Raw genomic sequence first — 26,258 nt, forward strand, 5'->3', positions numbered from 1 at the left:
ATCTTGCTGTGGAAAATCAAAGCAACTTGCAAGTATGGACTGACTGGGATTACACTGTAAGAAATAGAGGTCTTTATCCTAAAGTTAAAAAAACAAAACAACTGTCACCACCAGAAAATGGTGTTAAAGACGGTGGAAAAGGAACATTTCTGTTATTAAACACTAACACCAACAACCTCCATTCACTTAATGGTTTATCTACTACTCTGGCATATGGGGTTACATCTGTCAGTAAGAAGATTGAAACGGATGAAGAGACCGTTAAAGGTATAAAATGTATGTCCTGCTTTTTAGAACTTTCCACATTTTCCAAAATGTAGCTGAGCTCAACAATGTGGCAGCTGGTTCTTATGTAGCGCTTTTCTACTCTGAGCACTCAGTGCTTCATACAACTTATCTCATTCTCACCCATCCACATAAGTCCTTTCTATCTAGCATTCATACACAGTCATACAGCAGACAGCAACTTTGGTTGGTATCCTTCCAAGGATATTTGGTATGGAGTAGCCAGCGACCTGCTCCACCTCCTGATCTACAGCCACCCATCATCGGCTCTTATGTGTTCTGAGAGTAATCTCATACATTCGGCTTACTCTTTATCTTGACATTTTCCAGATTTGGCATTTATCACTCGGTGGCAGCACGTCTATAGTCCTCATTTGTGATGTTTGATCATCGATTTTCTGATAAAACATGTTTGGAAAGACAAAAATATCTTTACCACCGTAACAACATACTGTCATTTATTTTAGCTTTAATCTCCTTCTTGTAACACATTTAAATGTGGATTTATTGAGCTTTTTCTTTGAAATATTCTGTTTAAATAACGTTCTTCCCTAGTGTCCTTTTTTAAGACATTTGTTCTGTGATATATTTATTTTATTCAGCCAAGTTGTTTTTCATATTTTAGCTGCTGTAACACGGTCAATTTCCAGCTTTCAGGACCAATAAAGCTTTTATTTTATGTTCATTAAAGTAACTCAAATGCTTTCTACATATTTTAGGCTGCCGAGTTGTCAAACATCTCCTTGGCTGATATTTAACCAACTTCAGCATGTGACACTTGCTTTGTTATTTTTAAAGGTCCTTTTTGTAAATACCCTTTCCAAATTTCCACTAAAACTCTCACCATCGGGGGCATTACCAGTGAGTATGCAGAAAAAGCTTCTGTTCTTTTAACTTTTGATATTTCTTTTTAACTACTCCCATTTCCTCAAGAGCCTTCGCCTATTTTCCATATGTCTGTCTTATTAGTACCTTTACACATTTCACCAGTAAAACCCTAGAAATTTTGCTCCAACTGATTTGCATTCAGACATGTGTAAGTAAAAAAAAAACAAACCCCCCCCCCACCAACATTAGGTTTGGAAAACTGGATCTAAAACGCTGTACTTGTTAATAATAAGAACTAATCTGCAGAGGTGTGAACTAAAACATGCAAACTTGAGGTGCAGAGGTGAAACATCTTCAAGCAACTCAAAGAAGTCCAGACGCTTTTCTTTCCAAGCTCCTTAGACTACGATGACCTGGATGAGTGAGAACCTTCACAGACATAAAGCATGCAAACCTTTCACAGAACAGTCTCACACTTCTCTGGAGCTCATCTCAGTTATTCTGAGGAACCATAAACTGAATTGCGTTTATTGCTCAGCTTTGTCTGTGGTGCTCCGCTGTCAGCCGTGATTGATTCGAACACACCCCCCCTCGCGTGCCCCGGGACCCTGTCCGGTCATAAGTCACCTCACAGGTATGATGTTCAGTCCTGCGCCGCCTCTCCGTGACCCTGGCGCGGAGATGATGTATAGTGTGTGGCCTCTTCCACAGCTATTTGTTTGCGGCGTATGGGAGCTCAAAGCTTTCGCACGCCTTGTGCACTACGTGATCCTATTGGACGAGCGGGGCAGTGGATATTGCAAATGATGATGAGGGGGGGAGAGAGGGGAGGAGGTGGAGAGCTCCTGTCTTTCCAACGGCAGACACGCAGCGCTCCTTAAGACTCCAGATGCCTTTACAGAATACGCGCCGCTGTTTTCTGTGCGAGTTGCCTCTCCTGTCTTAAATCGATCGTTGTGTTATCGAAAACCAGAAGATTATGGGGATCGCGTATTATGCGGGAACACGTGGAAAGCTTATGAGACGAGCGGCTGCGCGCCCGTCCTCATTGTGATGGAGGAGCGCGGTGGTGCATCGCTGGGGATGAGTGAGAGGTGCGGAGGAGATAATCAACGAAGACACTGAGAGCTGTGCGTTTGGACAAGGTCATCGGAGCCCAGCCTTGGCAGGATTATGTCCATGTGGAGGCGGCAAGGGCGGACTTTTATGCTTCCTCTCCGGGGACGAGGTTGCCTGGGGTGTCCCCTGAAAACCAAGAGTTTCTCTCCTTGCGTTGGCTCACAGAGGCGGCGAAGAGCCCATCTATTGGTGGCTGAGCTGTATTTTTGACTATCTGCGTGTCTTGGAGATAAAAGTTTCCCCGCTCTGCTCGACGGGTGGGTGCTCTATTCTCCCACCGACTCTTCTATTGAACGCAGCTGAAGCCAGTTAAGGTGATTTAGTGGGTGCTGGTTAAAGGGGCAGCGGCGGCGGGTGGGTTGAATTCCACCAGAGAAACAGCAAGAAAAAAAAAGAAAAGAAAAAAGACAAAATAAAGATTTATTTTTTAAAAAGCGGCGGCCAGCTGTGTTTCTGGACTACCACATCTGCCGTTGTTGTCGCCGCTGTCCATGGTGCTGAACTCGGGCTCCAGGAATGGTGGAGACGTTGAGTATCGCAGTGATCGGTGCTCCCGGAGTGGGGAAAACTTCTATAATCCGCCAGTTCATCTATAACGACTTCTCGGAGGTGTACACGCCGACCAGGACCAGATATGTGTACAGACCCTCCGTCATACTGAACGGGAACATGTACGAGCTGAAGATTTTGGACGTCCCGCCGATCTCCTCTTTTCCATCAAGCTCCAGTCAGGTATCACGTCTCTGTCTCGGGAACTTTATCAGAGGAGGATTTAGACAAGCTTAGAGAGGAGGGGGTCCATTCTCTGATTGAACCCGCTTCTCATTTATTTAATCACTGCTTAATCTTACAAGTGCCCGCCTGTTCACAGCCGCTAACATCCCTCAAAGGCAAAAACACCAAACATTTTATTTATTTCTCTTTCAGTATCAGATGTCCCTAGTCTACTAGTTGCTATGGAGACCTGGCTGACTTAAAGCCTAAGAGCTTCACTTTGGCGTTTTTAAACTCTCTTTGTCTCTGTCTTTCAGCCCGTTTATGAAGACAATATGCAAACTTGCAATATGCAAACTTGCATATTGTTATGTGTTAATCATAACATGTCTTCTACACACTTCTAAGAAACAGCAGTGCTGCTGCTGATATTTGTGTTGATTCTGCAGCATTGTGCTTCAGGCATGGCCACAGCACCTGGTTAAAACTCCCTTTTTAAAAATAGAGCAGACTGCCCTTTTATTCCTGACCACAGGTCAGATGCCACCCCTCATTAGATGGAGGCACATCTGGTCGCAGGATCATAGCAAGATGAAAAAGCACTGTGAATGCTGCGGCTTTGCAGTCACTTTTTTGGAGCAGATTTTTGGCTTTCTTTATTTCTTGACAAGAATTGGAGGTGCTTGAAACGGTCCTCGTGGCCATACTGAAAGCATTATTAGATCCTCTAACTTTTTTCACCCTCCCGCCTTACAGATCCTTTGTTAAACAGTCACAACCAAGGAGGAGACCCACAGAGGCTTCAAAACACCACAGACTTCTGAACCTCTGTTTTCAAAAACACAGCCAGTAAAAAATAAGAACAAAAAACCAGAACCAAGGATGTGGGAGAGCTGCTTCACCTGCTTCTTCAACTGTCTGAATCAGTCTAGGGGATAATCTTTTAAATCCTCTTTGTGTTATTATTCCGCTTACCTTGTGTGAATCAGACATATTAAGCATTGTTTTAGTTATTTTTTTACATGGAATAAGAAGTGCGTATTTTGGCCCTTGACACTTAGAGTGAAATCGCATTAAATCCTCTCTTTATTGGAAAGACATCAGCTCTCCGCTTTCCCTTCCCTCTTAGTGGCCAAATGTGGAGAGTAGGATCTGTTACAGCAGCTGAAATCCTTCCAATCTACACATGAGCATGTGAGAACTGCTTTAATATCGCCTTAAAAATGTGACTCTATCCCTCGAGACAAATGATCCCCTTGTTAAAGTCCTCTTTGTCATTTTTCCCAGCCCATTAAGTTGCTGAATATAATGCGTCCCTCTCTTCGTATGCATGTGTGCGGTGCTTGAAACGGCGCATCCCACTGCAAGTCTCTGCTGACGCGAGGCACGTGTTTGACTCTTGTCCACTGTGACCTCATTGGAAAGACCGAAATCTCCAAGGTCACCACAGCAAAGCCATTGATTTGCTGCTGCTGACTGTTTCTCTCCTTCCCTCCCTGTCGGTGTCACAGATAGGCCTCCCAAGAACAGCTGCGGATATCTACCGCCGGCGAAAGTGCCACTGAGAAAATGAGATCAAGCCAAGCAGGAGACAACAAAAGCACAACGAGAAAGAGAGACCTCCCAAAGTGCTGGTTTTCTGTGCGCTCACAAAGCTGCGGCGTTAACACAGAAAACATCTGACAGGGCAGAGCAATCATCTTGTCGGAGTTATACAAAGCTTCCCTACTAGATTTAACATTTTATTGGAAGGTGTTAAGAGTTCTGCAGACTGCTTACGCTACAGATTCCTGCTGGGAAGGCACTGAGTTTCCTTTTTTCCAGCTAAAGTGCTTTGAACTCCCATTAAGCAATAAGCAGGAGCAGCTGCAGGAACAGGGGACGAGGTGCATCTGATGAGTTCAAGTGTCTCAAAGGTTGAGTCACATTTGAGGGGTTTCCTCCTCATTTGATTGTCTTTGGTTAAACATTTCATGCTAATGTCAGAGTGGTGGTGCAGGCTCTTTGTCGAAGGTATACCAGCAGAGAAATCCATTAGCTGAGTGTTGCCACAACATTTCCATCTGACAGATTTACGGTTACTCATTTGCTAAGGAACAACACCTGGAAGGCCCGCTGTGCTTTGTCTCGCTCGTTCTTGCTTCCTCTGGTGCTTCATCCTCTATTCACAGCGAGAGACACGGGGCATTTTCGAGTCACTGCCCTCATCTGCGTTTAACCCTGCGACCACAGAAATGTAACGGGGATCAGGGGCAGTTGGATGTAATGAGGGGTGAGTTGAGCCAGCACAAAGAATCCTGATTGAATTTTACTTGCTGAAGACAGCAAATTAAATAAAAGCACACTTCACTGTTAGAATACAGTCGGGGAATAAGAGAGGAAGAAAGGAGAGAGGGGAGGGAGAGAGCGGGAATTTGTTTTGGTCAATTAGAAAGTTTAATGGACACCGTTGAAGCCGGGGTGACCAAATGAGGTTTTATATTGTCCTATAAAATTTGTGATGAATAAGCTGCAGAATAGAGTGAGTCAGTACGCCTCCGCGCTGATGTAGCCCGGCAATTTCTCATCAGTTCAGATTATTTTATAAGAACAGCAGTGGCGTTCTAGCAGGCGACTTGTGACCTCATTTCAACAACATACAGAGACATTAAAAAATCTTTTTTTAATGCTGGAAAGAGGCAAGATTTGTATCATTTTTCCCGTGAAGCTGGGTTGGTGTAATGATTTGTTTGCTTTGTGGCGTGTGTGTCTGTTTCTGAGAGTATTGCATTGAGAGAGCATCTGTCCTGGTGTGTCAATACGATGTGATGACAGATGGATTTAAGCGTGACGGAAGATTCAGCATGATTTTTTCTTGTTCTTTTCTTTTCACTTTCTCTTCTTTTCCCTTTTTGTTCTTGCCATAATGTATCTCCATGACTTCCTCCCACACAAAATGCTCCGTCTCCTGCTCTCTTTGGGCATTTTTCTCAGCTATCTCTGTCAATACTTTCATATATAACAGCGAGGAAACTATCGTATTTCACGCTTGCAGATGCAGCAAGAAAGATGTGTGCGTCTGTGAAGTGCACATATCGGTGAAGCGTTAAGTGCTGACAGGATCTGGAAGTGAAACTGAGCACAAATGTATAATAATCATAGTGGATCATTCATTTTGAATTGCATTTAATCTGTTTTTGCTGATATATACACAAATATCATTATACTATCTGCAAAGGCACAGTTTTTGTAGTTTTCCCTGTGCACACCTTCACAGTTGATTTTAAATGAAACATCCAGAGGTGATAGAAGTGCAGACTTTTAGCCTTAATTCAAAGGGTTTAACAAAAATGTTGCATTAACAGTTCAGCAGTTACGGTTTATACACAGTCCCTCATTTTCAGTGGCTCACAGTTAGTTCTACATTTGATTGACGAGCGGTTTCATGGCTGGGTGAGGCACGTTCACTTGTTATTTCATAATAAATGAAGCAGATAGAATATCTGAAGTGTTGAATTTGTATTTCGTAGCTTTTCACCGAAATTTTAAATATGAGTCTCAAATAGATGTCGGTGCAAGTGAAAGACATTGTCACTGAAACAGCAAAATTATCCTCTCAGAGAGAGAGCAAAACGCCAGGATCGGTTAAATCAGCAATCTTTTATGCCGTTAAAAAAGAATAAATGCTCAGAAAAAACACAGAGGATGATTGCAGAATTATTTCCATGGCTAAAGAAACAACTTTATAGCACCTAACAAAATTAAGGATACTCTTAAGGAGGTAGGAGTATTGTTATCGAGGACTACAATCAAGAAACACCTTCATGAATGGAAATACAGAGAATTTACAATAAGGTTCACACAGTTACACTGAGGAACAGGAAGGCCGGATTAGAGTTTGACAGAAAACATCTAGATGATAAAAGATGAAACCAAGATTAACCTGTACTAACATAATAGAAGAAAAAAGGTCTTGAGGTCTTGTGACCAAGGCCTGCTGGCTGTCCGGCATACAAGGTTAAAAACTAAAGGTGACAGAGCGTTTGTATCTGTGATCCCAGACTCTGGAACTCTCTGCCATTGAGTTTGAGATCTGTGGACTCAGTCATTTCTTTTAAGAAGCAGTTAAAGACTTATCTTTTTAAAATTGGTTTTGGTTGACATTGGATGATGTATTTTTGAGCCTCTGTGAAGCACTTTGTGATTTAATCTGAAAAGGTGCTATATAAATAAAATGTAACTTTACTTACTAATAGAAGACAAAAGTATTGAGCATTAGAGAAAAGGTCATGATCCAAAGAATACCACGTAGAAACATATGCCTGGCAGGGGAACCAGGACACTTTGTTGGTGATGTGATTGCTGAGTGAAGCTGCAGGATTGACTGTGAAGTGTACGGGGCTACACTCTCTGCTCAGATTCAGACAGATGCTACAAAACCCATCGGGCAGAGTTTCACAGCACAAACGGAAAATGACCCAAAGCAAACTGTAAAAGCAACCGAGAGTTTGTCAAAGCAAAGAAATGAGATATCCTTGAATGGCAAGTCTTCGCCTGATCTCAATAGTGCAGCTTTTCAGGTATTAAATACAAAACTCAGAGCAGAGATACTCACACACAAGCAGCAGCCAAAGGCAGCTGTAAAAAAGGCCCTGCATCTCAAGCAAAGAAAGACAGCATTACCTGATGTCTATGGGTTCCAGACTTCAGGCTGCAAAGAATTAAACAAGCTGGCAACCCTTGTATTTGCACTTATATAAGAATAAAATTAAATCCATTATGGTTGTGTACAGTAGTGTAAAACTGTGCCCAACAAAATATGGACCAGACAAGCCTTGTAGAGATGACTCAAACAAGCGTGATCAGCAAAACACACCCTCATCCTCAGTGCTAATTACTGCCAAGTCAAATCTGAATAAAATTCTGACATTTCACTCAACAAAGCTGAAGCAAAGATTCCTTGAATGGGCTCTTAGTACAGTTAGATTTAATTAATTGTTAAGTACTCGCAAGCCATGTTATTTGTTCTAGATCAGTGATTTGAATTAGAAGTAGCCTAGCATGCTAGACAGCTAGCTAACAACCAGTTGGCGTTTCCCCCTCTCATTCAACTATTCCCTTAAAAATGCAAAGTTCAAGTGGTAATAACAACACAGTTGGTGAGTTATATTAAAAATCACCTCTGGTGCACTTATTATGAACCTGTACTAATGTAGCACTTTTTCGCTCAAAGCGCTTTCTTACTACAAGCCTCATTCATGCAAGTGCAATGAGAGCTAGTTAAACATTCACACTAGGGGTGGTGGTGTTTGTAGCTCTGGAAGATTTGGAAAGGTTGGTGACTCCATACCTGGCTGCATGCCTAAGAATCATTGGGCAAGTAGCTGGAGCTGAGTTGCTCTCCGATGCGTGAGGAAATCCAACCACTGACCTCTTGATTAGTAGATAACCTGCTCCACCTCCTGAGACACAGTCACCCCAAAGGATGTGAAACATCAGCTACTGAGACTGTAAACCATTTTATTTAAAATTGTATTCATATTTCCATTGTACAGTTAGGCCTTTAAATTGTGAGTCTAAGCAGATTAACTTGCTTCTCGAGGCCGCCTCAGTGGGCCTTCGAGTAACTGCACTTCAAGGTGCACTTCAACTGGTTTCATTTTTCAGCCATGGAGGTTGTGCCTCGGGTCAGACCCAGCAATTGGTCTTGATGTTAAGCTTCCAGCTCCTGGCTTTATCTTATTAGTATTTAACAAAGTAGGCAATCTTCTCATCTAACTCTCTGGCAGCATGCAAGGATATCTGCAAGGATATCTGTAAGGACAAGAAAGACATAGAGCAACGTTACATATCTCTCAGTTTCCCAATCCAGTCTAATTCTTGAGAATATCCATTTTTGACCCCTCGCCAGCATCAGCCAGAGTCTCCTTGTCACCTGAACACTGGAGACTTACAACAAAGGGCAATAAATGGTTTTGCTGGTCCAGGTCATTACTTTGAAAAGGGGACTTCCATCCCTAAGGGATGTAATGGATTTTAATTCCAACTCAACCAGCGTGACCTGTGTTTGACATATCTGTAATAGCTCAGCATTGGCCCCAGCCAGGTTACACCGGCCGCCCTCCTGCACTGGATGGAGTATTGATCCATCGCAACCACTCATTACGTTCAAGCTGCCTCCACTAATATCGGAGTCATGGCGGCTTTGCCATAGCCTGCTGAAAACTGACCACGGCCCTGCAGTTGTCAGGGAAACACGCTCTGTTTGGGTCTTGAGGAGCAAAGGACGAGCTGCTCTTTTTCCACGCTGTGGTAAGGCGACCGACTGGAGGACACAGACAGTGGCACCACACTTCACAGTCACGCTCCCGCAAGCACATTCTCACATCCCGGCGAGCACACACAAATAAACATGCCCACACATGCCGTTTGCATTCATTTGGTTACCGCGTATCAGTGCGCTGCCTTTTCTTTACTGCTCTGTTTTGGCCTGGGCCTCGTGTTTGGGGTTTGGAGAAGTAGTATTGCTGCTTCTGTGCCGGCTCCTCCTCCACATTTAAAAACAGGACTTGGACGACAAAGAGATACGAGATGAAAACACAAGCTGCTATTTTTAGCCCCGCGGGATGTGAGGCTGCAACCACAAGCCACCGTGCTCGCCTTGCGTCGTCAGCTGCCTCAGTTATCATGAGCTGTGATGACAGCGAACATCTCTGGTTTGTTCGGGAAACACAACAAATCTTGCACTGGAGCTGTACTGGACACTTTAGGATAGACTCCAGTAAGAAAATGAATTGATGGAAGAAATTAGAAATCATAAAGAAAAAAAAACCACTCTTGCTGAAAACACTGTGAAAGACCAGAGAAAACTGCACTTTACACCAGTTTTCACAACACATCGTCCCACTTACGCTTTTTACTTTTGATGGCAGTGATCTTATTGCCATCTCTGCGCCTGATTGGCTTCATTATCTTCCTGCTGATCTGTGAGGCTGTTTCTGCTCCTTGACACAAACACCCCCTCCAAAATGAATAGAGGCAAAGCGTCCCTCACTGCGTTTTATCATTACAAGTTAGGCTGATCCTCGCCTGTTCCCTCAGCCTCACCTGTCACAAATTATCAGTTCATCTTCATTGTACAGATTAGCTGTACAGCATGTTTAATTTGGATGCAAATCCCCCCCCAAACCTTGACAGCAGTGTAATTAATTTTTTTTCTATTCACGTTTCTATTTTAGGTTACACAAGCTGTGTAAGTGCTGGAAAAAGTGTAGAGTAAACACCACATGGAACAAATGACTTAACGCTGTACAAAATGCTGTAGCAAATCCATCAACATTGCACTGCTCCACTACGGGGTCACATTAGATTGCATGCTAATTATAAGCATGCAAATTAAAATGGGGCCTGACAATCAGCACTTTGATATGTGAGCTTTCAAAGCAATATGGGCACAACATCATCAGAGCCCCGAGGTTCAGGTGCGTCAGTCAAAAAGCATCAAATACATCAGAACGGAATTTCACTGAAAATCATTGAAGCATAACATAATAAACAGCTTCAGGAGAGGCAGTGATCACATGGGGAAATTGATTTGTATGTAAATTCTTTTAAAAATGTGTTCACAGGGATTTAAAAAAACTGTTTTAAAAAAGAGCTCAGGAGGAGCAAATCGAACAGCAGCCACTGTGTGAAGTAAATCTACACTGAGTCTGTGGAAATGTTCCAAGGTTAAATCAGTGATCTTAACAACATAATATAAACTCACTGGCCATTTCATTAGGTATACCTTTTCAAGCGCTCTCAAATCTCTATTGGCCAATCACATGGAAGTGTGTCTATGCATGAAAACATGTTCAAACCGAGCGTCGGATGGGGAAGAAAGGTGATTGAAGTGACTTTGAATGTGGCATGGTTGTTGCTGTCAGGGTAGTCTGAGTATCTCAGAAAATGCTGATCTACTGGGATCTCTGGGGTTTACAGAGAATGGTCAAAAAAGAGAAACTACCCAATAAGCTGCAGGTCTCTGGGTGAAAATCTCTTGTCGATGCCAGAGGTCAGAGCAGGTCAGATGCAGTGAAGAGTGAAAAGTGGGTTAGAAAAGTAAACTGTGTAGTAAAAGATCCAGAGGACTGAATGACAGTAAAGGTTGCACGATCTGATATCGTCGTGTTGGTGTTGTTCCCAGATCAACATAGTAAATGTTGCTCCAGGATCAACATTGCAAGTGACCAATCAGAATGTTGTGGCGTCATACCTTTGCGACTTCAGGAAAAAACGCCGTAAAACAAAAAACTGTACTTAAGCTGCGAGAAACCGCCTCTGTCCGCCGATCAACGGACCCAGACCCTGACCCTAACCCTTTAATAAACGCTAAGCAGAATTGATATTGTCCTTGCAACATTGGAATTTCATAAATGCACGAATGGCTTGGCGCGCCAAAGAATAACGTCACAACAATGTGATTGGTCACTTGCAACGACACCAACACGACGATATCAGATCATCCGTAAAGGTTTGACTTTTGCCACATTTCTGAGGTGAAGGAAACAAGGTTGGATGAGCTTAGAGTTTTAAAATTCAGTTGTTGTTCAAAGATGACACCAATAATCCAAATAGCCGGAAGCTGATATCATTGCACTACCTGATGACACTTTTGAGCTTTGGGAAATATGCCGGTACTTTCCAAGCATGAGACAAGTCCAACTTCCTGAAAATCTTTGCTGGTGAATGTGCCAAAACTGATTTCTGATGTTTGTATATCTTTGCTTATATTGGTAAATAGACTTTAGTCAACAGAATTTATTAAAGGATTATATATAAAATTATCTTTATGACATTATTTTACCAACTTCATATCACTCTTTAAAAGTTATATATTTTTAACATCAATGACACTTTTTAGCTGGATAAATAAAGGATATATAAAACTCACTTTCTACCTTGTGACAGGAAGGTTATTTGTGGCTCAGAATGATTTGATGACATTGGTTTGACATGTGCTTCACAGATTATAGGCCGACAAGTCATTTACAACAGCTTAAATGTGGGTGACCATCTTTTGGCACAACACCAGAAACTTCAAAGTGATCACAAGAAAAGAGGTCTTGGGCCACACAAGCCCCTTTTAAGATCACAACCTGTGCCGCTTTTCATTTCATTTAAAGGAATATAATAAACCTGAATGTAATGTGTTGACCGGTGAGCTCCAAATGTGGCAGAAAACAGATTTGGGTTTTTATACAGAGCCCAGCTTTCCACGCTTCCAGCATTCATGTTAAGCCAAACTAAGCAGTTTCTAGTTCCAGCTTCATAGTCATTATTAGTCATTCTCATCCCCAGCTACTAAACTGTATTTCCCCAGATGTTAGACTACATTTGAAAGATCCTCATCACACCGTTGTCTAAAGTGCAATGCCGTTTGTGCATTACAGCAGTCTGCATCTAATAAGAACAACCCTGTTTATTGCAAAGTTAATTTCCAATGTTTGTCTGTTAAATTATATTAAATTGGATTGAATTATGTTTCACTGAACTGAACTGAGGCGGTCTCACAGAGTCTTGGCCCTTCATTAGCAGTGTGTGGGAACACCAGAGGTTATGTCTGCTCATCCCTTGATCCGCTGTTGCCTTTTTCATCTTTTCAACATTCTCCCAGGCCTGTGTTTGTGTTCTCATTTCCTTCCCTCAGTATATCTTTTTCCCCCAGCCCCTGAACTTCCTCTATTTGCCTCTCCCTCTTTTATCAGATCAAATGTTTATACATTAATTTCATGCTGTTACAGGCAGCAGGTCGGCAGTGGTGAGCCCAGTGATACACATTTGGATAGAAGGATGGTTCCTCACGTTTCTATTAAAACGAATGGCCCTCAGTAAGGTGCAAATAGACCCACGTGCACTGTGTGCTTTGATTACATTTTGAATTATGCTTTGAAAACCATTAGCATGAACAAAATGTTGCTTTTTTGCCACATCAGAGCACCGCGTTCCCTTTTTTCCTCTCCTGACAGAAGGTTGTGCGTTTTCTTTCCCCCAGCCTCCGTCTTTGTCCTTGAACAGCGTGCAGTGTTTTACTGCGGGGTCATCGTGTTTTATGACTTTGTTCAAAGCTGTAAGATTCCCAGAACCATGTCTACTCGAGGAATTCATACACTGCACTTTGTAACTGCAAAGGGAAGCAAACTGTGACAGAGCAAAGTTCTGTTACATAAAGAGGGGAAAAAAATTAACCGAGGCTGATGGGATTATCGTTAGTCTTTTAATCTGTCATGAATCAAAGTATTGGATTGAAATTTCTCTTTGATGATGACGCTGGTGGCAAAGTCATCAGTTTGTCCTGAAGGGGAAATTAATGTCCGCACCCAATTTCACAAGAACGTATTCATGAGCCGATGAGCCATTTCACTCAGAACCACAAATAACCTCATTGTGGCATTTGAGGAAATGTCAGACTTTGACAAAGCCATTAGGACACACTACCTGGGAACCTTACACATCTGCAAAGTCTTCCATCTAATACGTCAGCATACCCAAGAGACCATGTCAGTTCTTAAGCTTGACTAAAACGGGTCTTGGACGTACTCATATGTTTGCATATTTATGTGTTTCTCTACATATCTGTCCTTTCAGGAATGGCTGGATTTGCGCTGCAGAGGTGTTCGTAATGCCAACGCATACATCCTGGTGTATGACATCTGCTGCGTGGAGAGCTTTGAATACGTCAAAATGATCCGACAGCAGATAGTAGAGAACAGGTATGGTCACAAACACTCTCTGCTGACAACGCAGATGTTCAACATACCGTCCAAAAGCTTCAAACCAGGACTGTCAAACTCATTGGACATCATGCATCACATACATACAGCCTGCTTTGATCTTAAGTGGGCCAGACCAGTGAAACTACATGATAAATATATGAAATTACAGAAAAATGTTTAGTGGTAGTTAATTTACCAGACACTCCTTCGATTTTTTTTATTTTAAAATATTAAAGTTTTGTGTTATTTTAAAATATTAAGCTTTTGTTAATTTACAAAACAGAGATTTTCCTGTAAATTAAGCATTTATCTATTGGGGGGGAGGAGGGGGGTATTTTTTTCCATTGGAAATTCTTCGTCCTGGGCCTTGTGTTTGACACCCGTGCTTTAAACCCTATATTTAATTGAAAACTGAACCACAATGACGCTGTCAAGACTCACAGGCATTACTGTTTTCTAATTTAAAAAAAAAAAAAATCTAGGACAGGGACAACAAAAGACCAGAAATATTACGTAATGCTGAAAAAAAAAAGCTGTTGGAATATCTCAGAGCTAATTAGGTTAATTAGCAACAGGTCAGTAACATAAAAGAGCATCCCACAGAGGCTGAGCCTTTCAGAACTGAGAATTAAGAGGACGGTGGGTTTACCACCCTTTTTTTTAAAACAAATAAATGCATAAGAATAATGTTTAGAACATAAAAATTACAACACGTTTGGGGGATTTTATCATCAAAGTACAAAATACCAAAAAATAAAGGCCCAGCATGTGAAAATGTGGAAAAGAAAGTTTTAGCTTGTAGAGCCACCTTTAGCAGCAATAACGTAAAGTAATAGTTTTCTGTGGGATTTTTATACAGAGCCCAGCAGGCTCTCACTTTGACTTTTTTTTTTACTTTAGCTCCACTCTTCTTTACAACTTTGCTTCAGTTCATTGAGGTTTGTTAGCATTAGCTCTGTCAAGAGTCCACCACAGCAGTTCAAGCAGGTTGAGGTCTACGCTTTGCCTGGAACATTGCAGAACTTTGTTTCTGTTCTTTTTCAGACATTCTGTTGTAAATTTGCTGCTTTGCTTGGGATCGTTGTCCTGTTGCATGGCCCAATTCCCAATTAGCTGTTGGAAGACGGCATCTAGAATACTTTTCTACTGAATACTGAGTCATTGATTGCAAGGTAAAACAAGCCCAAGGTGACACTTGACGGTTGTACTAACTAGAATTTGTCAAGGTTTCCCTGAGCATTGCACAGTCTGACCTTGGAGTGAAATAGTTCGGACATACACTCCTGGAAAGACTGTGACATTGTCTTAACAAACAGCTACATTTGACTAGCAGCACCTGGCTGTTTCTTACCATCTTATTTCCAGTGGAAGCAGTAATGATGTTTAGTTTTTCACAGAAATTCTAGTGTAGTCGAGTCATGCATAGGATTGGACTATTCAGATTGTTATCAGTGCACAGCTTAAAAAGCCAACATCCATACTGTAATCGTATAGAAGATCATTAGTGCACATGCCATAAGTAACTTACACCTTTGAAGGCTCCGTATGCACGTTTTGGAGCAACGTGTGCTGCCATCCAGAGGGGGTGTTTCTCAGGAAAGGCCTTGTTTATTTCTTAAAGAGTGCGAAACCAAATTCCACTTGTATTACGGCAACATGGCTGCATAGAAAGATAGAGGCAACAAAGTATTAAACATGTCTCAACCTTTTAAAAAATATGTTGCTGAAATCAAATTCAATAAAAAAAATTATTTCAACAATTCATGTGTTGTTTTTGTGCTGTTTTCATTTGAATATAAGTTTGAATGATTTGCATTTCATTTTTAACTAAATGTAATACAACAATCCTGCTTTTTTTTGTTAAACCGCTGACACACAGCTTGTTATCCTTCACTGATGATTTGTAATGAAATCATCCCGTCACCCGTCTGAAGACAGCACACAATTTCACAGCCTGTCACAAAGCTGTACAATTACATGATGGTGACAGTGATTTTTAGGCTTCTTGTGGTGGTATCTTTCAATTTAGCGTGCGCGCTCGTCGTGATGACAGTTCACTGTCTGATGACATTTGATTCTTGTGTGATGCCTAAACCCACACTAGTAATTTAAAGGCTATTCTTGGGACAGTCGTACATTTAGTGTACAGAAGGCCCACAGATAACATACAGTAAATGCTTCCTGGATTTGCTTTGCACCCCTGCTGCATATGGGGCCAGAAATCCCTCGCTCTCCAGTCGTCAGCTGCATGCATATATTTACATATAGAAAGGTGCATTGGGTGGCTTCATTTGTTTGCCATGTTGTACAACACCAAACTGCCTCTCCACAGTTGATGCCCACTTTCTTGCAGCTCTGAACGTGTAACCACGAATGTTTATGATCTAAGACAGAAACCTATTATCCCCAGCAACTATGGAAGAAATGGTGAATGTGAGAGGAATAGGCAATAGGGGGAAAATGTGCAATCATGGAGAGTCTAACATCAGACTGGAGAAGGAAAGGAAAGGAAGGGGAGGAGAAGGGGGCAGATACTGTAAGAGGAATCATTAATAATCGAGTTTTGGAGGAGTTTTTTTTACTCTGTGTGTCAGCTGTCGAAAAAAAAAAGTCTATTGTTGAAATGTTCCTCAGAAATCTTTTATTATTCTGGTTCCCACTAGCGAGGAGCCTACCTTCAGTTCAGTGAGGCTTGTGACAGTGTTGTCCTTCCATCATTCCTACCCCCCCCCCCCCCGCGCCCCCCCCCCCCCCTTCTCATGAAGGGATGCACGCACACCGCCTCCCACATTCAGTACACCTCATTGTGCACAAGTAGTCAAGCCCGAGCAGATATGCAAGGAGATATTTTTAAGGCTGTTATGTGAGCACAACCTGTGAAAAGGAGAAAAGTGAGATGATTGCTGCCGTGTGGTTGTTCAGCTCCCAAGTTTTGAGAACTTCGCCTCGGGGCTTGAAAATTGCACCGCTCATCTCTCTCAGGCTGCATCGCCTTCTCTTCGGCGAGCCATTTTATCCATCTGTCGAGGCAGACGTGCAAATATGCAAAAGTATGCAAAAGTCTTTGTCATACAAAAGAAGCCATCATTCGTTCTGAGAGAAAGAGCTAAGTTGTGTATAAACTGTTTAAACAGTTTATACACTTGTCTTTTCTAGATGTTCTGAGTTCAACATCGGTTGTTACAGCTTTTCCTAAATAGTTTATATTCTAAGGCTTTTTAAAATTATTATTACAAATCATTAACCCAATGACCTTGCCTCCTAAATAAGCAGCAAAATGAATATTATTGTTATCATCAACACTTCATTTTACTCTAAACTCCTGCAGCTTAATTTCCCACACTGCTGCACTAAACTTCTTTTCATTTAAACACTTCTAAACCATCACTAATCACGGTTAATTGTGGTCGACTTGAAGAGGTGCTGTATGTTTTTCATTAGTGCTGCAGGACTAATCTTTATATTTGCAGGTCTTACTTTTAATAATCTGCACGTCCTCTACAGAGAAGAAAACTGTCAGTATGACGAGAGGGGCGCCTAGGTTGTTAGTGTAACATATTGGGGGTATTTATATATTAGAGTAGTTTTGTAATATATTTTATTATTTATTATTGGTACTTTAACTTGTTCGTTACTGCCTTCGCGCAACTGTGACCACATAAATTCCATTGGGATTAATAAAGTATTCTGATTTTGCTTCTGAGTTAGAATTTTATAACACATCCCTCCGGCTTGCCGTACATTTTCCCACTCAATAATGCTGTAAAGCCCTCACTGCAGCATGCGGTGGGAGGCCCCTTGAGCCTGTGAGTTTTAATCCTCCAGTCCACCCCCACACACCTCAGAAGGAAGGGAAAACTATGCAGAGACAACAGCTGTGACAAACACCAACACGATGGCTTTGCTGGGTTTAAAAAAATAAAAATAAATAACACAACCTTCTTTTCTCATACTCCTGCAGGGAAGGTAGCAGCAGCGAGGTGCCAATCCTGGTGGTGGGTAACAAGAGAGATCTGCAGCGTCAGCGCTTCATGCCTCGCAGGGCCGTGTCGGTTCTGGTGAAGAAGACATGGAAGTGCGGTTATGTGGAGTGCTCTGCCAAGTTTAACTGGCACGTAGTCCTGCTCTTCAAGGAGCTGCTGGGGATTGCTGTGGCACGGGGGATGCGCCAGAACCACACCTCCATTCGTTTGCAGGGGGCGCTACAGAGGAATCGCTGCACCATCATGTGACCCTCAGAGCTCCCTCCACCCCTGCCAACTCAGGAGTGGAGCGGCAGCAGAGAGAAGGACTTTCTATCAAAATGGCTGGGAAAAATAACCCCGTGGCCTCCTGCTTTACTGAGCTGATTTTTCTTAATGAGGTTTATTAGATTCGTGCGCTGTAAAAGACACTCAAATTACACACATGGTCATCCAACCACTTCCTAGTCAACTGTGTAGAAACAAGGAAGGAAATGGGAAAAAGAAAGCAGGTGACAAACAATACAAAAAGCATAGCACAGATATGTTTCTCACATCACAGGTCAACATTTCAGGCTGCGCTTCCCAATAGGAAAGGTCTGTCGCTGGGCCTGACAGGGCAGAAGCTGTGTTTGTGAGAGTCAAAGCGGACAGGCAGCAATATCATCCAGTCTTCCTTTTGAATTTGCCACACTCTGTAAGGTCAAAAGCAGAAGCTCACATCTAACATCACTGGATTTATTGGGATTTGTGCATGAGACCGACAGGCAAAAAGATGGAAACGATAAAAAGTGAGAGCGCTCATTTTCTGCGCCAGTTATCTCAAAAAGTACATAGATAGATATGGTTAGGTGGTGTTTAATTTTAGATTCTGAGAAGTAGCCATGCATTTTTGTTCTCTGCCCCATCCTCTATTAGAATCTTGGCCGACAGTAAAAGCTGCTTGTTCACAGAAAGGCTGTTTTAAGGTTGTCTTGCAGCAGAAAATGCTGCAGTCCCTTATCATGTACTGTAGGACTTTAATCTGCTCCCTCCCCTCACCCAGTGTCTGTTTCTGATGAATACATTAAATCCAGGGAACGGGGAACCAGCAGGAGGCTCCGGAGCCTGAAACAAGAACCTGTGTGTGGAGTGCGTGTGTGTGTGTGTGTGTGTGTATGTGTGTGTGTGTGTGTGTGTGTGTGTGTGTGTGTGTGTGTGTGAGAGAGAGAGAGAGAAAGAGATGGAGAGAGGGAGAGGCAGGTTTATAGTTGACATTCAGGCAAGCAAAGGACAGACGCGGCAAGATAACAGACAGATGTTGAAGCACTGGATTAGAAAGGAGCAATAAACACACACGGGGATGTCCAGACTGACTATATGTGCCACATTATTATATTAAAAATGCCTCGCTACACACAGTCAATGTAATCCACTTGCGCTCCAGCAGAAATACACACGCAGAACTCGGTGGCTTCCATATCAATATGTGAATACTATCTAATTGGTCATATCGTGAAATTAACAGCAACTCTTTTCATTTCATTAGGCCGAGGTATGTGAATATGCCAGCACTGAAAGCAAGCAGATCTATTGTATATACACGACTGATTCATAGACTAATTGAGTTGCATGCTTTTGTTGGTAGAGGCAACGGTTCAGGGTTTAATTGCACTGATGTGAAAATGTGATACTGTGTTTAATTTTTGTAATACATGGTTTTTTGACGCTGTAATGAGCAACTGAGTGGAGTGAATGTGGTCGTTTTTCACCGGCATGTGAGAGCACAAGCTCACGATACTCTACCAAGGTGTATTGTTGAACCCTTCAGTCGGGCCAAATGTTTGTGTTAGATTTTTTGTTTGTTTGTTTGTTTTTCTAGTTGGAAAAAAAAGAGAAATATGTAGCAGAGATAAACTAGAAAGCAACTGCGTGTAGCATGAGTTCTCATCATTTCGTTTGTGTGCATTTTCAAATAAAAAGGGCTACTGTTTTTTATCACATACATCACTTATGTTGTGTTATTTTTACAGTGTCAGTACTGTAAGTAATTTTGTTTGGCTTTTGGTTGCTTTTTGTTTTGTTTGTTCTTTCTGACACATGATTATTAAAAGCATTTGAGAACAACAACCTTGCTCTGGTCCCTTTTTTTTCTCCTTTTTTTTTTTTTTTTCCTTTTGTGTCCCGTTTGGAACTTTAGCCATCAGAATTGTTGTCTTGAGGCCAAGAAAGATGCCAAGCGGATTTATTTTACCAAGTGGATCATCATGGCCTTGCCATATTGGTCCATTTGATTGACCTTTATTATAATTATGAATTTATTTTATTTTCAGTTGCTACAAACGGGACAGACATGACTGGGGGATAGGACAGGGAGAAAGAATGAAAGAAAGAGAGGGAGAGAAAGAAAACCAAAGGGGAGAAGAGACGGTGAGAAGGGGGAGAAGAAAGAAAGAAAAACAAACAAAAAAAACAAAACACCTGGGTCACCTGTATGGAGAAAAAAAACAGAAGAGAAAGCAAACAACAAAGAGCAACATAATAAAAAAAAACGGCACCATCACAATAAACTAGCTAGCAGTAGATATCAGTAGATACTAAATAATAAACGATATTGTGCAGCACGCAAGATAGACAGCGCACAATGTGCTTTGAGGCAGCAGCCAAGAAAGCTGTAGTCCGCGTCTGTGAATACCCGTGTGTACACCTGTGTGCATACCTGTGTGGATCAGCATGCTTGTATTCCAAAGGTTTCTCCATGTAACGATCTGCTAGAGAGTGTGGGGGGCCACAGCCCCGTCCTCCAAGGTATGAAGCAGGTATGGAGGAGATCAAAAATCCAGACATCCAGAGGCCCCCAGAACACAAGAGACCAAGGAAGACCAACAGAGGGGCAGCCGCGCCACTGTTCCAGTAAGAGCTGAGGAGAGTCCCAGATGAGGGTTCACTCAGCAGCCGCGGAGCAGAAGCCAGGGGGAGTTGCAGTGACGCGCCCGTGAGCTCCGCCGGCAGCCAGCCGTGCCTGAGTGACCGAGCCCCAGGCCGAGAGGCCGGGGGCACCCCACCTCCGAAGTGGCCCGAGCGAGCCCCAGGCTCCAGGCCCCGATAAGCGGCCGCCAAGGAGTGAGCCGGTGTGTACCCGGACGCCCACCCCCAGACACAAAGAACCACCAACGCACCGACACCTGAGGGAGTCCGCCACTGGCAGGGGAAGTGGCGGGTGGAGATAGGCCTCCAAACCTTGGAGGGCCTGAGATGTCCCCAGAGAGGTGGCGTCTGATACCCAACCTGACATATAGACACAGACATACAGGCACACAGACACAAACATCCATCCCCACCCTCATGCTCTCATATGCACTTACTCCACACTCAACCAACGTGGAGACAGACATAAAGAGACGCTGTACACACGATCACACTCCCCAAGCGTACTCTACGAACCGGGTCTAGGTACCCTTGCCCCTGGAGGGGGGAACTGCACCCAGACCCAGGTGGTGTTACCCTTTTCCCTGCGGTGGGGAGAGGCAGACCGCCCCGACTCCGCAGCAGCAGGGAGGCCCCACACTCCAGACCGCAGCTGGACGGCCAACTCCTCCTAGCCCCCCCGCTCCAGCAGGCCGCAGAGAACGGGGGTGAGAGAAGACTCCAAACCTCCCTCCACCCGCTCATTGTAGTGTTGATGCATGTGTGTTCTAAGGTGCAATTAAAACCCAGGAGGGCATGGAGCTACCTGCCAGAGAGCAGCAGGTAAGCGCATAGTCCCCCTTTTTTTTCTCCTTGTGTTTTTCATGGCTTCACCACATTAGGATCAATTCTACAACATTGCCATCTTGTGGTAAAGCGATGTTATCAGGAACCACATCAGAAGCATCAAACACACTTCCAGTTACTGGATTTTTGCTCAAACATGTGTCTGACGCCCCCCCCCCCCCCACACACACACACTAGTTTTAACCAACTCAGTTCATTTAAGGTGGCATTGTGATGATATATCCAGTCTAGATGGACTGAAAATTAACTGAATAAATGTTTCTGTACTGTAAAAGGAGGCCTGCTGTACTGAAAGACATGCGTTTTCCAAGAGGGACCTGACTAAATACAACACATAACAATATGACAAGTAAAGAAAGACATACACCTGACATTCAGTACACACAGTTGAACACAAACATGCAAATCATATAACAGATAAATAACAGATCATTACAAAAGCAGTCACACTGACCAAAAGAGCTATTCTCTCGCTCCTTTAAAGTGGACATTGTCATCTCCTTCTGTAGGATATTATTCCAGGAAACAGAGGCCACAGCTTTACAAGCCTTTCCCCTTTATTCCATTCGGACTCTGGGGACAAACATTTGTATAACATTGTGAAAGCGTAGACTTATGCTCGTTGTACTGGTGATGGTGGGTGGAAAAAATGATTATTTGGTTCTATCTGTGGCCCTGTTTATTGTGCATATATATCACGATCCCATTTAGGTGACAGCATAATACAAACTAAAAGAATAAAATGACACAGGTTACCCTGGGCAGTCCGGGGATTTAAGATTAAGTAATAACACAGCAAACCCCCAAAGAGCAGGCAGTAGCTCTGGGGCAGGCTTTCTTAGTCATGTGGTTTATTTGTTACTTCAAATGCAGATTGCTCTACACTCAATGTGTTTTTTCACAAGTAAAAGGGTGCCAAAAGTGTCTCACCCTGATGTGCACCGGTACCACTGATTTATTAGGACCTGGATTATAAGCAAAGGCACAGGCTGGATTAATAACACTGATGATTAACTTGGTTTGTCTGCCCTACTCAATCTGACAGCATCAGATCAGAATTCAGGAGCCAAAACCGCATGTCAAATGTTTAGGAATGTTTAGATAACAACGTCACGTGGTGCGGGGCTGAATTATAGACTTGAATTGATAGAGCGGACACTCCCCCTCAGTGCAACCCCCTCAATGAGTGGCCGGGGTAGCGGCCGCCCTCTCCCTAAAATTGGTGCCACAAACTGTTTATCGCTGTCGTAATGTAAGTAATTTAGTTTGATGGCAGCCTTGTCAGGTTACGCTGAGACCATGTAAGGGCTCTCCCTTCTATCCAGCCCAGCTCTGTGCTCTGAATCCTCTGCAGTCTGCATCAGCAAAGTGTCTTGGCATCACTTCTCGTTCTTCCTCCGGTGTCCATTCCGGCGTCATGTGAAGGGGGTTTACGGTGGTTTCTCTCGCCCTACACCGGACCCTCTTCCGTCGATCTCATTTGTCAGTGACAAGGTCCTCGCCCTGGTGGACCATCTGGGGCTAGTGTCCCTGTCTCCGCTACTCCCGGTTTATCCAGCACTCTGTGGCGTGCGGCGGAGCCGAGGATGAGCGAGCAAGGGAAGGGCTCGGCATCCGCCTCTGCCGCGGCCCCGGCACCTGGGTCGGATACTTACAAAGGCTGGCTTTTTAAATGGACCAATTATCTGAAAGGCTACCAGCGGCGGTGGTTTGTCCTCAGCAATGGCCTGCTGTCATATTACAGGTAAATATCGCACGCATGGCGTGTATGTTTCCTCCTCCCTCCCCCTGGAAAATGTAAACGCCACTTGTGCTCACATTTCTGTGTCGGCGCATCACTACAGCTGGCTGCCTCAGCTGTTTAGCAGCAGGCTAGAGCTAGCTACCGGAGCTGTGACGGAGGAGAAAGTCAGGATTTTCTTTAAAAGACAGCTGGGCGCGGAGACACAGTGACACAGACGGGGACATATAGGGCAGCTAGTCCTTTAAATAAGTGGGAAATCATGTCACGGCAGGCGCAGACGTTAGCCAGCACACCAAGCTAGCACGATAGCCTCCTGTCATCAGCTGTCAGGCGGCTGCAGATCCAGCTGTCCGCCCGGGGAGACCGACACGACAGGGTGCCCGGCCGCTTTTAACACACATTTAATAACCCTTCGCCCTGAATACTTCTTTTTATGTGACTTTCACCGTCTCAAATACCTTCGCCACATGACCGCCACGTTACTTTTCAGAGTGCATTCATTCATTGCATCACGGTCACGTTACTGAGCCCAGCCACTTAGTATGATCGCCGTAACGGGATACTGTGCGAGAGAAGGTCGCTATCGTTTATCCGTCTGTCCTCGCTCCTATCGCACAGCCAGGTAGCTGCGAGCTAGTGTTAGCTGTAGTAGCACCTGTGGATCAGGTGCTTTCTCCGCGGGAGTCATGTTTCCGCAGGTGCAGGTGTTCAAGCTCATACATGAGCTCTCTGAATGGATCGTAAAGCACGCCAGCTCCTAGGCTTATTTCAGTTAGTAACGTGGATTTATACTATAGCACTTCAATTTAAAGCCAGTCAGAATCAACAAATCTCCTTGGCAACAGCAATGAGAATTACAGACTTGCTTCAATTAAGTTTGTTATTTTATATAAAGCCAAATCAAAAGAACAGTCGCCTCAAATCACTTTATATCATAAGCTAAAGACCCTACAATAATAGAGAAACGCCCCAATCATATGACCTTTTATGAGCAAACACTTGGTGACAGCGAGAAGGAAAAACCTCCTTTTGGCAGGAAGGAACATCAGGCAGAACCAGACTCTGGAACAAAGCTGTACCTGCTTTGTGTGACATAATCTTCACAGCTTTCCCCCTAAACCTCTTTGATATACTGACAAAGATGGTGGGACAGAGGCAGAAAGCCAGATCTTGAGCTGCTGTTTGGTCATGCAAAATTAGTTGATTTTCACTTTCACTGCTTGGCTGTTGCATGTTTAACCTGTTTGTTTGCTATTGCTGCTGCTTTTGTCAACACTGAAACACCCTGCATTATTTGATGTACACAGACGGTTTCAGCAGTTTGTACGTCATACTGAGGCCTGTCATGTTACCAAAGCATTTATATCAGTGGGATCTTTTGGTCATAGTGTTTTCCAGCAACAGATGTTCGCCCTGTCTCTGACCCAGTTTCCCTAATTAAAGAGTGAAGGTGCACCTAATGGCATTAACCTTCCTCTGCTCACCATGCTGCGAGTCAAAGCCTTGACTGTGAAGTTTAAATGCTTTCACAGTTTAGATGGCTCTAGCATGATGTGTTAATGCACTCTGTAATTGCTTGCAGCCATAAAATAATGCAAATCATAAGTTGATCCCTCTGGGTTAATGTCTTTTTCAAATGTCATCTTTAATTGGGAGGTTAGAGTGCTTGTTTAAAGGGTCCCCTGTGAACCGTCTGTGTACATCAAATAACGCGGCGAATGCTCATCAGTACGATTTTGCCTCCCCGGGCTGTGAAGCAAACTTCTGACTCACGATGTTTTCCTGCAGCTCCAAAACTAAAAATGGAGATTGAATAGGGAGCTTTCTCTACTCTGTGTGCTGGCAGAAACACAATCAAATCTCTTTTCAGACCATTTCATGCCACACTTTCTGAAACAGACTCTTTGTCTTTTCGTGCCAGCGGGGTTATTTGACAGAGGTGTGGTAGATGCGGCCCCACACCTGCCCGTGCTTGTGGTGAAAGGAAAGATGCCTGTTGCCTCTACCCTCTATTAATAGTCCATTATGTTGTAAGGTGACTGCTGTCCCCGGAGTAAAGGTAGCCCGTCGACATCTGAGCACAGAGGCAGCGAAGCGAACGAGCTGTCCCCTCCACTGCTGTCTTCCTGGCAGACCACACTGTGCGTGTCTGACTTCAGGCTTTGTGTTGCGCCTTCTCTGGCTGACTGTCTGCGCTTCTTTTGTGAGTGAAGTAAAGGGGAAACAGTCAGTCAAATGTGACAACGTGTTAGGTTAAAGTGTTTTCTGACTGTTTTTTGTCTTTAGGTTGAAGCATCAGAAGAAAGACGATGTCACTTTGCATCAGCGTGTTATCTGATTTAATGGAAATACAATTCACAACACATTAAACCGTGTCACACACTTTAAAGCAAAGACAACTTTCATCAAACCTCATGTAGCCTGTCCTGCATTTAATCATTTTTGCTTTGTTTAATAATTCGCAGGGTCCACCCGCCCCCTTTAAAAAGGGTACTTTGTATTTGTGATAAATCAGTACTGACAGACGTGGCAATTAAGACTAGTCAATGCCCCCAAAGGTTTCCTTTCATTCAGGCCTGCTGTTGATAAAGCAGGGGGTTGGTTCTTTGAGCTGGTGCTGCGACACAACTGCTGGGTTATAAGAAACGGTTCGTGGGCTGACTGACGCACTCAGTACTTGCTCCTGGTAAATTACAATGAGTTTTATAGAGATTCAACAGGGCGGTAGTTATTGATTGGTTAAGGCTGTGACACTGCGGCTCTGTCTGGCTTTTATTTCAGCCTCAGAAATATCAGGAGATATTTCCCTTCTTTTCTCAATGAACTTCTTTAAAAAAAAAAAGATGCATAATTGACTATTCCTCACAGTTTTAATACTCTCACCTCTTATAGTATATCCAGCTTGGTGTGTTAGGGAAGATTACAGGGTATTAAAGCTTTGAGTGCTATTGGAGCTGCTGTATCAGTAAATCCAGCCTTGCTCTTCATACTAGACCAGGCCTTCCATGTTTCCTTCTCAGCTGCGGGAGAGTAACTAGATAGTATCAATTTAAATGCTCGGTGGGGGGGCGGCACCTCTTGCGTCCCTTTGGAAAGTCAGGTTTTGGCGTTACAGCT

General features: G+C 43.4%; 2 protein-coding genes and 1 long non-coding RNA gene across 3 annotated transcripts in view; 2 read left to right on the plus strand and 1 right to left on the minus strand.

The window, feature by feature from the left end:
* Positions 1–1,939: 1,939 nt before the first annotated feature.
* On the plus strand, positions 1,940–20,101 carry rasl10a (RAS-like, family 10, member A). The gene is made up of 3 exons (XM_086314349.1): positions 1,940–2,964; positions 13,555–13,679; positions 17,644–20,101. The coding sequence occupies exons 1-3, from the start codon at positions 2,749–2,751 to the stop codon at positions 17,912–17,914; spliced, it is 612 nt and encodes a 203-aa protein (XP_086170475.1). The 5' UTR covers positions 1,940–2,748; the 3' UTR covers positions 17,915–20,101.
* On the minus strand, positions 8,438–18,744 carry LOC147317425 (uncharacterized). Its single transcript, XR_015131840.1, has 3 exons — positions 17,621–18,744; positions 15,211–15,342; positions 8,438–8,739 (listed from the first exon to the last, which is right to left on the minus strand). It is a non-coding gene; the product is annotated as an uncharacterized LOC147317425 (long non-coding RNA).
* A 2,519-nt stretch (positions 20,102–22,620) lies between the features above and the next one.
* osbp2b (oxysterol binding protein 2b) overlaps positions 22,621–26,258 on the plus strand; it is a 52,834-nt gene continuing 49,196 nt past the window's right edge. The window contains exon 1 of the mRNA XM_086314339.1: positions 22,621–23,141. Within this exon, the coding sequence (XP_086170465.1) occupies positions 22,984–23,141 (158 nt within the window). The 5' untranslated portion in view covers positions 22,621–22,983. The remainder of the gene's footprint in view (positions 23,142–26,258) is intronic.

Source organism: Aulonocara sp. 'chitande type north' Nkhata Bay, linkage group LG12 (assembly GCF_057382095.1).
Source record: "Aulonocara sp. 'chitande type north' Nkhata Bay isolate Kocher_YH1m ecotype deep benthic linkage group LG12, A_spYH_male_GT1.1, whole genome shotgun sequence".
Lineage (NCBI taxonomy): Eukaryota > Metazoa > Chordata > Actinopteri > Cichliformes > Cichlidae > Aulonocara > Aulonocara sp. 'chitande type north' Nkhata Bay.

Coding starts and splice junctions, on each gene's coding strand:
- rasl10a (XM_086314349.1), top strand. CDS start 2,749: ATGGTGGAGACGTTGAGTATCGCAGTGATCGGTGCTCCCGGAGTGGGG. Junction 2,965..13,554: donor TTCCATCAAGCTCCAGTCAG/GTATCACGTCTC, acceptor CTGTCCTTTCAG/GAATGGCTGGATTTGCGCTG. Junction 13,680..17,643: donor CAGCAGATAGTAGAGAACAG/GTATGGTCACAA, acceptor ATACTCCTGCAG/GGAAGGTAGCAGCAGCGAGG.